Here is a 12,006-nt window from a genome sequence, read left to right as displayed (position 1 = left end):
TGCTGCATGCAAACCCCAAAGGTGCCTTGGGAGGGGTGGCAGGGGTCCCAGCGCATGCCCACCCTCCCCAGCAGCCCTCTCCAGGCGGCTTTGCGCAGTCCCTCACCCCTTCTCCGGGTGGACCGTGATGGCCCGCGGCTTGTCCAGCCCCTGGGAAATCACCACGTAGCGGAAGGACCCGTTCAGCCTGGCCACCTCAATGACATCGAAACCCTGGTCTGTCCAGTAGATGTTTCCTGCGGAGAGGGTCAGTGAGCACCTCGTGCCTCCCACTCCCCTGCCGCCCCCTCCCTGCCTGCCCACCCCCCTCACCTGCGATCCAGTCCACAGCGATGCCCTCCACGCGGCCGATGCCGTTGGTGACTACATCCTCCCGCCATGTCTGGTCCCTCTTGGCCCGGCTGATGGTGCTCAGCCCCATGTCCACCCAGTATATGGTGTCGTTCTCTGAGGGGGGCCAGGTGGGAGGGCTCCTATCAGCGACCGCCTTGGGACTGCCCAAGGACAGCACAGTCCTGGGCTGAGCTGCACCCCACAGCCCCAGCATGGGGACCTGAGCCCCCCTGGCCAGACAGGACATGCTCTGGGGCAGGTGTTGCCATACTGGCGCCTGGCGACCACCCCTCCTGCCCTGTTCTCCCCTGCCCCACCCTTGCCAGCCCTTGGTTGGCCCCCACAGCAGAGGCAAGCCCCGGTGTCCCACTCTTAGATTGCACGTCACCTGCGTGGAAGTCAATCCCCACAGCCAGCGAGGTCCCTGACACGGGCACGAGGGCATCCGACTTGTCGTTGGGGTCCAGGGGAATGCCGCGGATCCCCTCGTGGACCGAATACAGGAGGAAGGAGCCAACACCTGCGACAGAGACAGGGACAGTGAACATCCCACCAACAGACACAGTCCTTCAAGGGGCAGCCACAGCTCATGGAAAACCACACAACTGCAGCACCACGGAGGAGCAAACGCCCAGCAGGGCTGGTGCGAGGGCTCCACCTTGGCGCTACGGCAGCACCCAGCATCCCCATCCTGGGCAGAGGGCCCAGGACAGCAGACGGACCAGCGGAGCAGCGCTGCTGGACACCGAGCACCTGCTCCTGCCCACGGTGCTGCAGCTCAGGCGTGCTACAAGAGCTTTGCAGCACCCTGGTTACGCATGATGGAGGGATGCTTCTGCTTCACTTGGGTCTCTGCCTGAGAGGGGACTACGCAGGATGAACTTATGGAGGAAAAGGCTATCCTCCCCTGATCGGGATGGGATGGTTTTCACCAACACAACAGGCAGGGGAAGGGATGGAAAATACTGCAGGAAAGAACCGAGAATTGATGCAGCCGGGAATGAGGCCCAGGACTGCTGGGCAGGAGAGCCCCTTACCGGCTTCACTCTGAACGGGGCTCTGACCCAGCAAGGTCCTGCCTAGCAGCTACTTGGAGGCTGCAAGTTCAGGAGGGGCCTGTTTAAGGGTTGCTGATCCCCACCAAAGCCTCTTTATGGGGTGCTGACCCGTTGAGGGACAGGGTTGGCACAAGTGCAGCCAGGACTCCTCCCAGAGCCGCCTCCAGCTGAGCGCTGGCAAAGGCTCTGCGCCGCATTTGGGTCAGGGCAGCGTTTGTTATGCAGTCCCTGCCCTGACCCAGATGGTGCGGCAACTTCGCCAGCCCCGTCCAAAAAGACCAAGAACATTTTGCACACAAACAGCCTTTGAGAGGCCCTGGCAGCAAACAGGGCGCGGGGGGGCTCTTTCCTCCTGAAGGTGACAGTGGCAAATTGGGCAGAGATTTGGGAACTGCAGGGCAAACGCTGCAGGAAGAAGCTGGGAGAAGCCGTTCGCTCCCGTCGGGGCAGGGAGACTGCACCGGGGGGGACGGCAGTGGGGCCAAGGATTGGGACTGGGCAGCCCCGCGACTTCAGTGACCCAACCCCACCACCAACAGCAAGCATTTCATCTCCCACTTGAGAGCTTCTGCTTCAGCTCCCACCACGCAGCCAGTGCTGGATGAGGTGTTTACCACCCCCCATGCGGCACATGAGCCTCGGTGCCTGTCCTGCAAGCAGCTCGGCCCCGTGGCGTGCTGGTAGAGCCACAGGGACTCTGCTCCAAGGAGGGGCACACAGACACGGGGATGGGATGGGTGTGCTCACCTTCGCAGGACTGCTGTCCACTTTTCAGACTGTAGCCAGCAGTGCACATGCAGGACCGGGAGGTCTCCGAAGTGGGGAGGCAAAGCTGCGAGCAGTCGCCGTTATTCATGCTGCAGGGGTTGGTCCCGGCTAGCATGGAGAGAAGGAAGGGTAAGGGCTGGTATGGGGCTGGGTGCAGGGGCCAGTGCTGAGACACGGGGGCTCTGAGCCTATCCCCAGCACCATGGGCTCTCCACCAGGAACATGCGCTCACCCTGCTGAATGCTCTCGTCGTACACCTTCATGTGCATCACCAATGTGGTGCTGTTGCGCAGCACGGTCACCTCCGTCCCGTCCTTCTTGTTGCAGGTCCCCATCCTCTCCGAGGCCTGGTCAGCCCACCACAGCTTGTCCCCTGGGAGGAGGGGAAGCAGGAAGATGCAGCAGCTGTCCCCGTCCCCACCCTCCCCAGCAGAAGAGCTCTTCCCCTAGCAGGGCAGAGCCGTGACTCCACGCAGATTTACATGCAATGGCATGGAAGGAGGGGGCTGAGCCCAGCCTTTAACGGAGCTGCAACCCCTCCGCAGCTGCTGGAGGTGGCAGCACGCAGCCTGTGCTCGGGCAGGGCCAGGAGAAAGGGCAAGGGCTTCCTGAACCTGCCAGCTCACGCCAGCTCTCACCCATGATGGCCAGCGCGGTCGCCTTGCTCAGCTGACCCTTCACAGACTCGATCACCTCCAGGTTGCTGCCATCCAGGTTGCATCTGTTGATGGTGCCGTTGCCAGAGCTGATCCAATACAACTTGCTCTCTGGGTAGTCAATGGCCAGGCCTGGAAAGCAAGGGAGCCTCAGCGTCAAAAAGACACGAAGGGACTGTGGCCGTCCGGGAGGGCGATGCAGAGCAGACGGGGTGCCTGCAGGGCAGTGCGACATCCGTACCAACGGGCCCCTTCTGGTTGGTGAAGAGCAGCGTGCGGTTGCTGCCATCCATGTTGGCCACACTGATGTTGTCCCCGTCTGTCCAGTAGAGTTTCCTACAGCAGGGAGGGAACAGTGAGCATGCTGGGTCGAGCCCAAAGAGACGGCCCACACCTCTGTCCACTAGGAACTCCACTCTCCCAGCCTCCCCAGCCCAGCCCCACCAGCACCCACCACCCCAGCGTGCTCGCCGGGCTCCCACGAGCTCGGGCAGGCTGATGGCCTCGTCCCTGGTGCCATGCCTGGGATGGAGCCGGGTCACACACAAAGCCCAGCCCTGCAAAGCCCCGCGCAGCGCACGGTGCTGCAACCCGTGCTCTCTCGTGCACACCCAGACTAGCACACGCTCACAGGTGCGCACGTCTCCACAGCCTGTTCCTCACGTTGGCTCTCCTACACACGCATGCGTGTACTGGAGCGCAGCCCGCTCCTTCCCACACGCTGGCAGACGCACACCTCCTAAGCTGCAGCCCCATCTCCTCCTCTCACACCTCCTACATGCACTGACACACACGAAGCACAACCTGTTCTCTCCTCCGCACCATGCACGTGCACTGTCAGGCGCGCTCACACGTGTGCCTGCACACACTCCTTGTCCTTTGACGTTCTCAGCTCGAACCCTGGGCTGCTGGCGCTGCATTCCACCACCCCATGCTCCCCACCACCGCTGTGGGATGAGACCCACCCTCTGAGGGGGTGAACCACCAGGCAGTGGGGCTTGTCCAGCCCCTGGATCACTGCGTTCTTGAAGGAGCCGTCCAGGCGGGCGACGTTGATCTGCTTTTTGTTGGCATCGTAGCTGGTCCAGAAGAGGTTTCTGGAAATCCAATCTACAGAGAGGCCGTGAGCGTTGGGCAGGTCTGAAAGGCAACAGGAAGAGCGACAGGTTAGTTGTGAGAATGGGGATGGGACAGTGCTCAGGCCAAAGAAGAAGGCCAGTTTCATGGACCCGAAGCCTCCAGAGGCCCGGGAGCAGCCACGCAGGGCAGCCACCTCCTGTGCCCACCTGCCGAGACAACAGTCTCCACGCCAGTGCCATTGATGAAGGCTCTCTTGATGGTCTGGGTGCGCACATCAGACCAGTAAATGCGCTGTTCCAGGGCATCGTAGTCCACCACCGTGACGTTATCGATGTCGGGCACCGTGAAGGAGATGATGTAGTTGTAGTAGGGGTTGTCAATGTCCACGCCCCGGATCTCCATCTGCCGCGCGTAGAGCAGGAACTTCTTAAACTCTGGGGAAAGGAGCGAGATGGGGCTGTGGTGGGACCTCAGCCAGCTCTGCACAGCTGGTCCGAAGCACTGGTGTGTCCTGCTCCCACACGGACCCCGCTGGGAGCCCTGGGCACATCCCTACCGTAGCAGGTCATGTTGTCCTTGTCCAGCTTCATGAGGTGAGGGCAGGCACAGGACAGCGTACGGTTGTAGTTGATGAGGCAGAGGTGGGAGCATGGCCCTTTGCCCCCATTGGCTTCACAGGGGTTAGGAGCTGCGAAAGGGACACAGAGTCAGAGGTGTCCGTGCCACCGGGGCCGGTGCCCACGAGGGTCTCCCCACAGCGCTCCCTGGCCATAGCACCGCTGCCGCTCCCCTGCCAGGCCTCACCCAGGGGCTGCCGGGAGGGGTGGTACACCTGCAGGTCGAACGGCTGCGTGTTGGTCCTCTGCACCACTGTGACGTTGTGCCCCGTCCATTTGTTGGCCTTGGCCAGCGTGTTGGTGCGCCAGTCGGTCCAGTAGACCTCGCCCCCATAGAGGGTGACGGCAAAGGGGTGCGACAGGTACTCATGTCCCCGCAGCACCTCGATGTGCCCTGTCCCATCGTACAGGGCTGAGTAGATGGCGTCTGACCTGTGCCCAGCAGAGACAGGGAGAGGGGGACAAGGCATGAGACCCAGCAGACAGCTGGGCAAGGGCCACCAGGCCCAGGTTTTTAATGGAACAGCCACAATCCACAGAATCTAAGCAGCCTCCTCCTCTGCTCTGCATAACGCTGCAGAGGAGGACGACCACTGAGTTACACCAGGGACTGCAGCCCCTGCAGTGGAGGAAACCCAGAGCAAAGGCTGGAAAACGTCACAGACATGAGCAGACCCCACAGAGCAAAGGCTTTTGCTCTGAGCCCAGAGGCCAAATGGCTGAACAACACAGAAGCCATTGGGAAGCTGCCAGAGCCGGGAGGGATGTGGAGGGGACAGCAACGCAGAGGGGACAGAGGCAGAGAAGCCTTTAGGAGCCGGGGCAGGGCTGAGGCGGCTGGACACGGGTGTCCTGGTCTGACCTGGCATCGATCCAGAGGATGCGCTTCTCCAGGTAGTCCACGGTGAGTCCGTTGGGCCAGCCCCCCGAGCCCGTCTCCTTGTGGATGGTGCGCCGGCCCGCACCGCTCATGGAGGCAGCCTCGATGCGGGGCAGGCTGGCGTCCCAGTCTGTCCAGAAGAGGATCCTGGGGGGACACCGAGTGGGGACAGTCAGCGTGGGGATGTGGGAGCACCGAGCTCTGCCTCCCCAGTGAGAGGTGGGGTGAGGTGCCCAATGTCCCCTCCTGCCTTACCCATAGCGGGGGTCCAGGGCGATGGCACGAGGATGCTCGATGTCCCCAGCCAGCAGCGTGGTCCGCATGGTGCCGTCCAGCTTGGCCACCTCGATCTGGTCCAGGTTGCTCTCCACCCAGTAGATATTGCCAGCGATCCAGTCCACAGCCAGGCCCTCGGGGGTGGCCAGCCCGTACTGGATCACCACCTCGAAGCTGGTCAGCGCTGCGGGGCACAGCACCAGGAAGGCTGAGGCTGGGGGCCTCCTCCCCAGCCCTCCCTCGTCCTGAGCAGGTCCCCCTCAGCTCAATCAGGGCTGATAGTGGGGGACACAGCTGACATCTACACCTTCCCCCAGCTGGCCCTGAACTGCTGGGGCTCAGCTCCACATCCATGGTCCACAGGCTGGGCTCTGGCTGCCCCCCCACCAGGACTCCTCACAGCACCCTCAAAAAGCACGAACAGGGTGGGGGCCTGGGCTTTGTGCTGGGCTGTAATTACTGCTAGGGAAGCGTTGGGAATGCTAATTGACTCCTACGTAATGAGTGGCTTTGGAGAGCAGAAAGGGATTGTTACAAGGGCTGGGGGCTCCAGCAGCTGCACCACTGGGAGCCTACCCCAGAAATGCACGCCTGCTTCTCCTTCCATCCGCCCGGCCCGTGCAAGCACGCTGTACGCCCCCAGGACTACACACCCCCATTCTCAAGCAGCTTTCCTCTGTAGATCTTGTCCTCCACCACGTCAGTCCAGTACAGCGAGCTCTGGTTGAGGTGGAAGTCCAGGGCGATGGTGTTGCGCAGCCCAGGGACCAGGACGCTGTAGTCACCCCGGTGCAGGTCAATGCGGCGGATCTCGTGGCGGTTGGAGAATATAATGAATGGCTTGAAGGGGTCTGGGGAGAACAGGGCAGGCTCAGAATGGGACATGGACAAGGCAGGGACTGAGTGGGACCAACGGCCCCCACACCTGCAGGCAGAAGCTGTCCCCAGCCCCGGTGCCCGCTGTGGGACCACCTGCAGCCCCTGGCTGAACCAGCCAAAGATGACCCCACACACTCCTCCCCACAGCCCTGTTCAGCCCACCACAGACCCCCAGCACAAACCGGAGCCACCACGTGCTGACCCCAGCCTCACCCAGGCTCTCACTCTCACCCCCCTCTTCCCTCGCTTCTTCTGGCTTGGGACAATCTCCCCGTCCCCCCTCACTGTGCCGCTCTCCCCAGGCACCAGAACAGAGCTGCTTTCTTGTGCCACTAACCCCTCCTATCCCTCCAGATCCTGCACGAACAAGGCCATCAAGGGCACACGTAAATTCCCCACTTGAAAGTCCGCTGGGCACACGGCCAGGGCTGGGCAGATCCCCCAGGACCAGCCGTGGTCCTCACGCTCTACTCTGCTGCTGCCACCCCCATGCAAGCAGGGGCAAGGAGGGGCAAGGCTGCGAGCCCCTGCAGCCCGCCTGCACCTGATCCCACCGGCACCCACCAAGACTGCGGCAGCTCTCGCCGTCAGGCTCCAGCATCCAGCCCTCGTAGCAGGAGCACTTGACATTGTATTTGTCCTGCTCGCACTTCTGGCTGCACTTGAGGTGCTTGGCGCAGTAGCTCTGGATCTGGCAGGTCTTGTTGTCTGCGCCCAGCTCCATCCCCAGGGGACAGGAGCACACGATGCCCTCGCCAGGGGCCACGGTGCAGTTGTGGCTGCAGCCACCGTTGTTCAAGGAGCACTGGTCTGTGGGGAGAGGACACGCTTGTCAGGTCCTTGTCCCCGCTCCCAGCTGGGGAAGCCCCCGCATCCCGGCCCCAGCTCACCGCAGAGCTCGCCCTCATCGGAGCCATCTCCGCAGTCGTCGGACCCGTCACAGAGCTTCTCGGGGGGCAGGCAGATGGAGGTGTTGTTGGCACAGGTGTGCGAGGGAGGTTTGCACACCAGCGACTCGCAGTTCTCCTCGTCTGAGTTGTCCTCACAGTCGCTGTCCCCATCACACACCCAGGCCTTGCTGATGCAGCGGGCTGGCAAAGCAAGAAAGGCAACGATCAGACATGGAGGAGGCAGCATTTCAAGGTGCCCACAGTCCTCACAGCTGGCACCACTCCATCTCCCCTGTCCTCAGTGTCACCAAGCCCAGAGGTGGCCCCAGCCCCTGCTGCAGTCAGCAGAAGCTCCGCAGTTCCCCTCTCACCTGAATCCTTGCAGCCAAACTTGACGTTGGGGTCGCAGACGTGGGTGACCCCCTCGCAGTTCTTCTCGTCGCTGGAGTCCATGCAGTCTGTGTCGCCGTCACAGCGCCAGCGCATGGGGATGCAGAGCCCGTCCAGCCGGCACTGGAACTCGTCAGTGTGGCAGCCCCCGGGCGGGCGCGTGGCTGGTGGGAGGCGATGCCCCGCTCACTGCCTTCGCCCAGAAAAATTGGGAACCAGAAGGGCTTGGGGGGCAGGAGTGGGGCCAGCCACTCGGCAGCAATGGGGGCACCCAGGGGTGCGGGAGGGGTATGTGGGCACCCAGCAGGGGGGCAGAAGCTGCAGGGTTCCCTACTGGGGAGCAGGGGGCTGTGCCCAGGGCTCTCCAGGTACGAAGACAGCAGAACTGGTGCCGTGGGACATCTTTCCCCACCTCCCCTTTCCCCAGGTAGAGCCTGGAAAGGGGCAGCCCTGCCTGCATCCACCAAAGCAGGGACACGGGGCCGCAGCAGGCCAACAGCAAAGGTGCAGCCCAGCCCCGTCGTGGCCCGGGGGGCTCACCCTGGTTGGTGCAGTTGGCGTGAGTCTCGTCACTGTAGTCCCCACAGTCGTTGTCCCCGTCACACGTCCAGTGCACGGGGATGCAGCGCCCGCTGTTGCACTTGAACTGGTTGCTGGAGCAGGAGTGGCTGCAGCCTGCCTCGTCGCTGTTGTCCCCGCAGTCGTTGTCTGCAGAGGGAAGGGAGGGGAAGGGGGCTCAGCAAGCGCCCAGACCCCCAGGGGAGGGCTGGCGGAGGCACAGCGAGGGGAGAAAGGCAGAGACCCCCGCTAGAGGAGGCGGCTGGGGGAAGCGGGGAACAGCAGGGCTCAGACAGAGCACGTCAACAGACAGACAGACAGATGCAGGGCGATGGGCAGCCCCTCCGGCGCTGGCTGCAGGATCTGAACAGAGAGACCCCGGTGCCCGCCCGTCCTCCAGCCACCCCCCTGGCCCCCCAACATGCTCACCAGGCGCAGCCACAGCACCAGCAGCTCACAAAGAAAATGAAACACAGAAACTGCATAGATCAGCCATGTACCTGGGGAGGCTGGGAGGGCACCCAGCGCTGACGGGGGCCGCTCTGCTCCGGAGTGGGGAGCAGAGCTTGGGGGCAGTGTGGGGAGCGGAGCACCCCCATACGGGGTGCACCCGTGGGGAAACGGGGCTGGTACGGCCAATTGTGGGGTGTCAGCTTGCCTGCAAGGAATCCCAGCTCCCGCTGAGGGGCAGGTGGGAGATTTATCCTGACACTGCTGTCACACTGGCAATGTCGCCCCGACGCCCTGCCCTGCACTCCCTGGGCTGCCAGGGCCACCAGAGCGGGGGCATGGGCTGGCCTGGCTTGCTGGAAGTACCAGGGGGCTCTGGAAGTATCAGGGGGCTCTGCTCTGTGGCAGATGCCCACCTGAGCTCAGCAGAGGGCCTTCACCTCCCCCTGGACAGGAGTGCTCAGCCCGTGCTGCCCCAAGTGGGGACGATAGCCCCGGAGGCTGCGCTGGGGCTTTGCTGGGCAGCCCAGCTCCTGCAGCTCCAGATCCTGACCTCTCCGGGCTCCCTCTAGCAGGAGTTCCCAACCCACTGAGCGAGGTGAGCTGGGAGGCGCCGTGCCCACCATTCGCCTTCCCTCTCCTGCTGCTGGAGTGCAAGGGCCGCTGCCACCGTCTGCAGAACCAGCCCCAGGGGGCTGGCAGCACTCCGGAGGGGACAGGTTTGGGGGGCTGCATGGGGCCAGGTTGGGGTCTGGTGCATGTTGATCTATGCACTAACCGGTAGGCTTTGGACAGTTCTTTTCGTCAGAGCCATCCCCACAATCTTTTTCTGAAACACAGAACCAACCAAGACAGGAGAGTGGGCACAATGACAAACAAAACAACACCACACGGCACGCACAGAGAGCAGCACAGAGACGCCGGACGGGAACACCGACACGGAAAGGGACACACAGATGCTGCGCAGGCACGCCGGGCTGCTGGCGAGGGCAGATCAGAAGCAGCAGAGGGTGCAGGGGCCTGGGGGCAGCCCCCTTGTCACTGCAGCTCCTGCCCTGTGGGTGCATGATGCCTGGCCGAGGCCGGCTCTCAGCTCTGCTGCCCAGTGGTGCTCCGTGCCAAGGCTGTCGCTTTTGCAAGCTGCTGACTGCAAGCACTTGTGGATTCCGGGGAAACCCGTGGCCCCTTCGTGGGGGTGGCTGACCCAGGGGATGAGGCCACCTGCTCATGAGGACCCAGGGAGAGGCTTGCTCACATCCTGCGGCTCCCCGCTAACCCCCTGTACGCCAGCAAGTGCACCCCGCAGTTCTAAACACACCTCGCCTGCTCTGAACCCACTAATTAAACCTAACAATGCAGAGCTGTTAGGAAGATCAAACTAAACCTGTGGGGAAGGAGGGCAGCCTTGGGGCAAACCCTTTTTCCTAGCCCTGGCCCCAGAAGCGAGGGCAGACCTGAGCTTGCTGGGAGACCTCTTGTGCCTTCCTGGGGCTGTGGGACCCAGCTCAGCCCTGCCGCCAGCACAGGCCTGGAGCAGTGGGGCACAGCGTTTAGGGCACCCCACAAAGAGTGCCAAGGCCTGCTGAAGTGATCCCTGCCAGGCTGCTCCTGCAACACCTGTTCCCTCAAGGGCAGCCAAGGAAACGTGGGTCTCGGTGCTGCAGGACGCACTTACAGCTGCAGCTAACACCTCCTCCCTCCGCAGCCAGGGCTCTGGTGGTTAGCAGCAGGCTGGGGAGCGGCCCCTGCAGACAGAGGCTAGCTGAACAGCGCCGTGGCCAGGCTGGCACCCCTGCGTCTGATCTCGCCCCTTTCCCAGCTCGGGTGCCCGGTCCTTACCATTGTCACAGCGCCAGTTGATGTTTATGCAGCGCCCGTTGTTGCAGGTGAACTGCGTCAAGGGGAAGCAGGTCGGGTAGGCTGTGGAGGAGGGAGAGGCATGATCAGCATGATCAGACACCCTTGCTCGCACCCAGCCCCGTGGCCTTCCCAGAGGCACCTGTGCTTCCTCCCCCTGCTCACCACATGAAGCAGACTCATCAGAGCGGTCCCCGCAGTCATCGTCCAGGTCACAAGTCCAGGAGATGGGGATGCAGCGCCCACTGGCACAGGAGAACTGGTTGGGAGAGCAGGTCCGAGCTGGTGCAGGGCAAGATGGACAGAGCTGTAACAGCTGGCAGTGCCTTGGGGTACTGGGGGAAAGGTGGGGAACAAACCCCAGAGGGTCTCCCGCTAGGCACGGCCACCAAACCCTCTGCAAGGTGGGCAGCAGAGACCCCCGCACGTGGCCTTAAAATCTTAGCCCCACAGTGCAAGGGGAACAGCAAAGGCTTGGCTCTCCCCCTGCTCCTTGAGGACCTGCCAGGCTCCTCACCTGAGCAGGTGGAGTTGGACTCGTCCTCGTTGTTCCCACAGTCGTTGTCACCGTCGCAGAGCCAGCGGTTGGGGATGCAGCGGTTGTTCTTGCACTTGAAGCGGTCCGAGGGGCAGGTGTGCTGGTCTGCGAGGGAGACACGTGTTCAGGACCTGCCCTCCTCCATCCCAGCCCCGCTCCTCCTCCACGTCTTGTGGAGGAAAAAATCTGAGACAGACTGCGCTCTCCCACCGCGCAGGAGGCAGCTACGCACGGCACAGCTCGGGGGCTTCATCACTGTTGTCCAGGCAGTCGTTGTCCCCATCGCATTTCCAGCGCTCCTGGATGCAGCGGTTGTTCTTGCAGGCAAATTCCCCGGGCTGGCACTGCGGAGGGGGGATGTAGGATGGGTTGGCTGGAAGGGAAAAGCAAAGGGGGAGAGGATTTTAACCAAGTGACTGGCTGAAGTGCAGGGGGACAGGGCAGTGGGGACAGTCCTGTGTCCCCATGCTGCCTACGTCACTGCCCCACAGCCCCAGGAGCTTCCAGAAAAACTTGTGCCCATGAGCGCTGGCCCCAGAGCACACAACAACAGGACGCAGCCCGATGGAGGGGGACAATCCTGGGTGAGCCTGCAGACACGGGCGTGCTGTTAGCGGAGCTTCTCCCCCCTCACTTGAGCTGGCAAAGCCCAGCCCAGGCTCCCCATCGTGAGCATGGCTCTGCTCCAAGCTTGCAGCAGAGCAAACCCACCCAACAGACACCGCTGCCCGACCTCTGCGCAGCAATCCCCACCAGGGGCTGCCCCAGGGAGGCTG

At 62.9% G+C, this 12,006-nt stretch overlaps 1 protein-coding gene across 1 annotated transcript in view; it reads right to left on the bottom strand.

The window, feature by feature from the left end:
- Nucleotides 1-12,006, bottom strand: part of LRP1 (LDL receptor related protein 1) — an 88,710-nt gene that overhangs the window by 25,411 nt on the left and 51,293 nt on the right. The window contains exons 16-37 of the mRNA XM_035570226.2: nt 11,463-11,603; nt 11,210-11,335; nt 10,858-10,974; nt 10,675-10,755; nt 8,368-8,535; nt 7,809-7,991; nt 7,438-7,638; nt 7,112-7,357; nt 6,322-6,519; nt 5,648-5,852; nt 5,375-5,539; nt 4,700-4,944; nt 4,452-4,583; nt 4,102-4,329; nt 3,781-3,955; nt 3,057-3,151; nt 2,798-2,947; nt 2,392-2,532; nt 2,139-2,267; nt 722-853; nt 313-447; nt 107-236 (exon numbers count right to left, since the gene is read on the bottom strand). Coding sequence (XP_035426119.1) covers nt 107-236; nt 313-447; nt 722-853; nt 2,139-2,267; nt 2,392-2,532; nt 2,798-2,947; nt 3,057-3,151; nt 3,781-3,955; nt 4,102-4,329; nt 4,452-4,583; nt 4,700-4,944; nt 5,375-5,539; nt 5,648-5,852; nt 6,322-6,519; nt 7,112-7,357; nt 7,438-7,638; nt 7,809-7,991; nt 8,368-8,535; nt 10,675-10,755; nt 10,858-10,974; nt 11,210-11,335; nt 11,463-11,603 — 3,523 coding nt within the window. The remainder of the gene's footprint in view (nt 1-106; nt 237-312; nt 448-721; nt 854-2,138; nt 2,268-2,391; nt 2,533-2,797; nt 2,948-3,056; nt 3,152-3,780; nt 3,956-4,101; nt 4,330-4,451; nt 4,584-4,699; nt 4,945-5,374; nt 5,540-5,647; nt 5,853-6,321; nt 6,520-7,111; nt 7,358-7,437; nt 7,639-7,808; nt 7,992-8,367; nt 8,536-10,674; nt 10,756-10,857; nt 10,975-11,209; nt 11,336-11,462; nt 11,604-12,006) is intronic.

This window comes from Cygnus atratus, chromosome 29, assembly GCF_013377495.2.
Source record: "Cygnus atratus isolate AKBS03 ecotype Queensland, Australia chromosome 29, CAtr_DNAZoo_HiC_assembly, whole genome shotgun sequence".
Taxonomy (NCBI): domain Eukaryota; kingdom Metazoa; phylum Chordata; class Aves; order Anseriformes; family Anatidae; genus Cygnus; species Cygnus atratus.
Note: the sequence above shows the minus strand (reverse complement) of the source record. Positions and strands in the feature narration are given on the sequence as shown.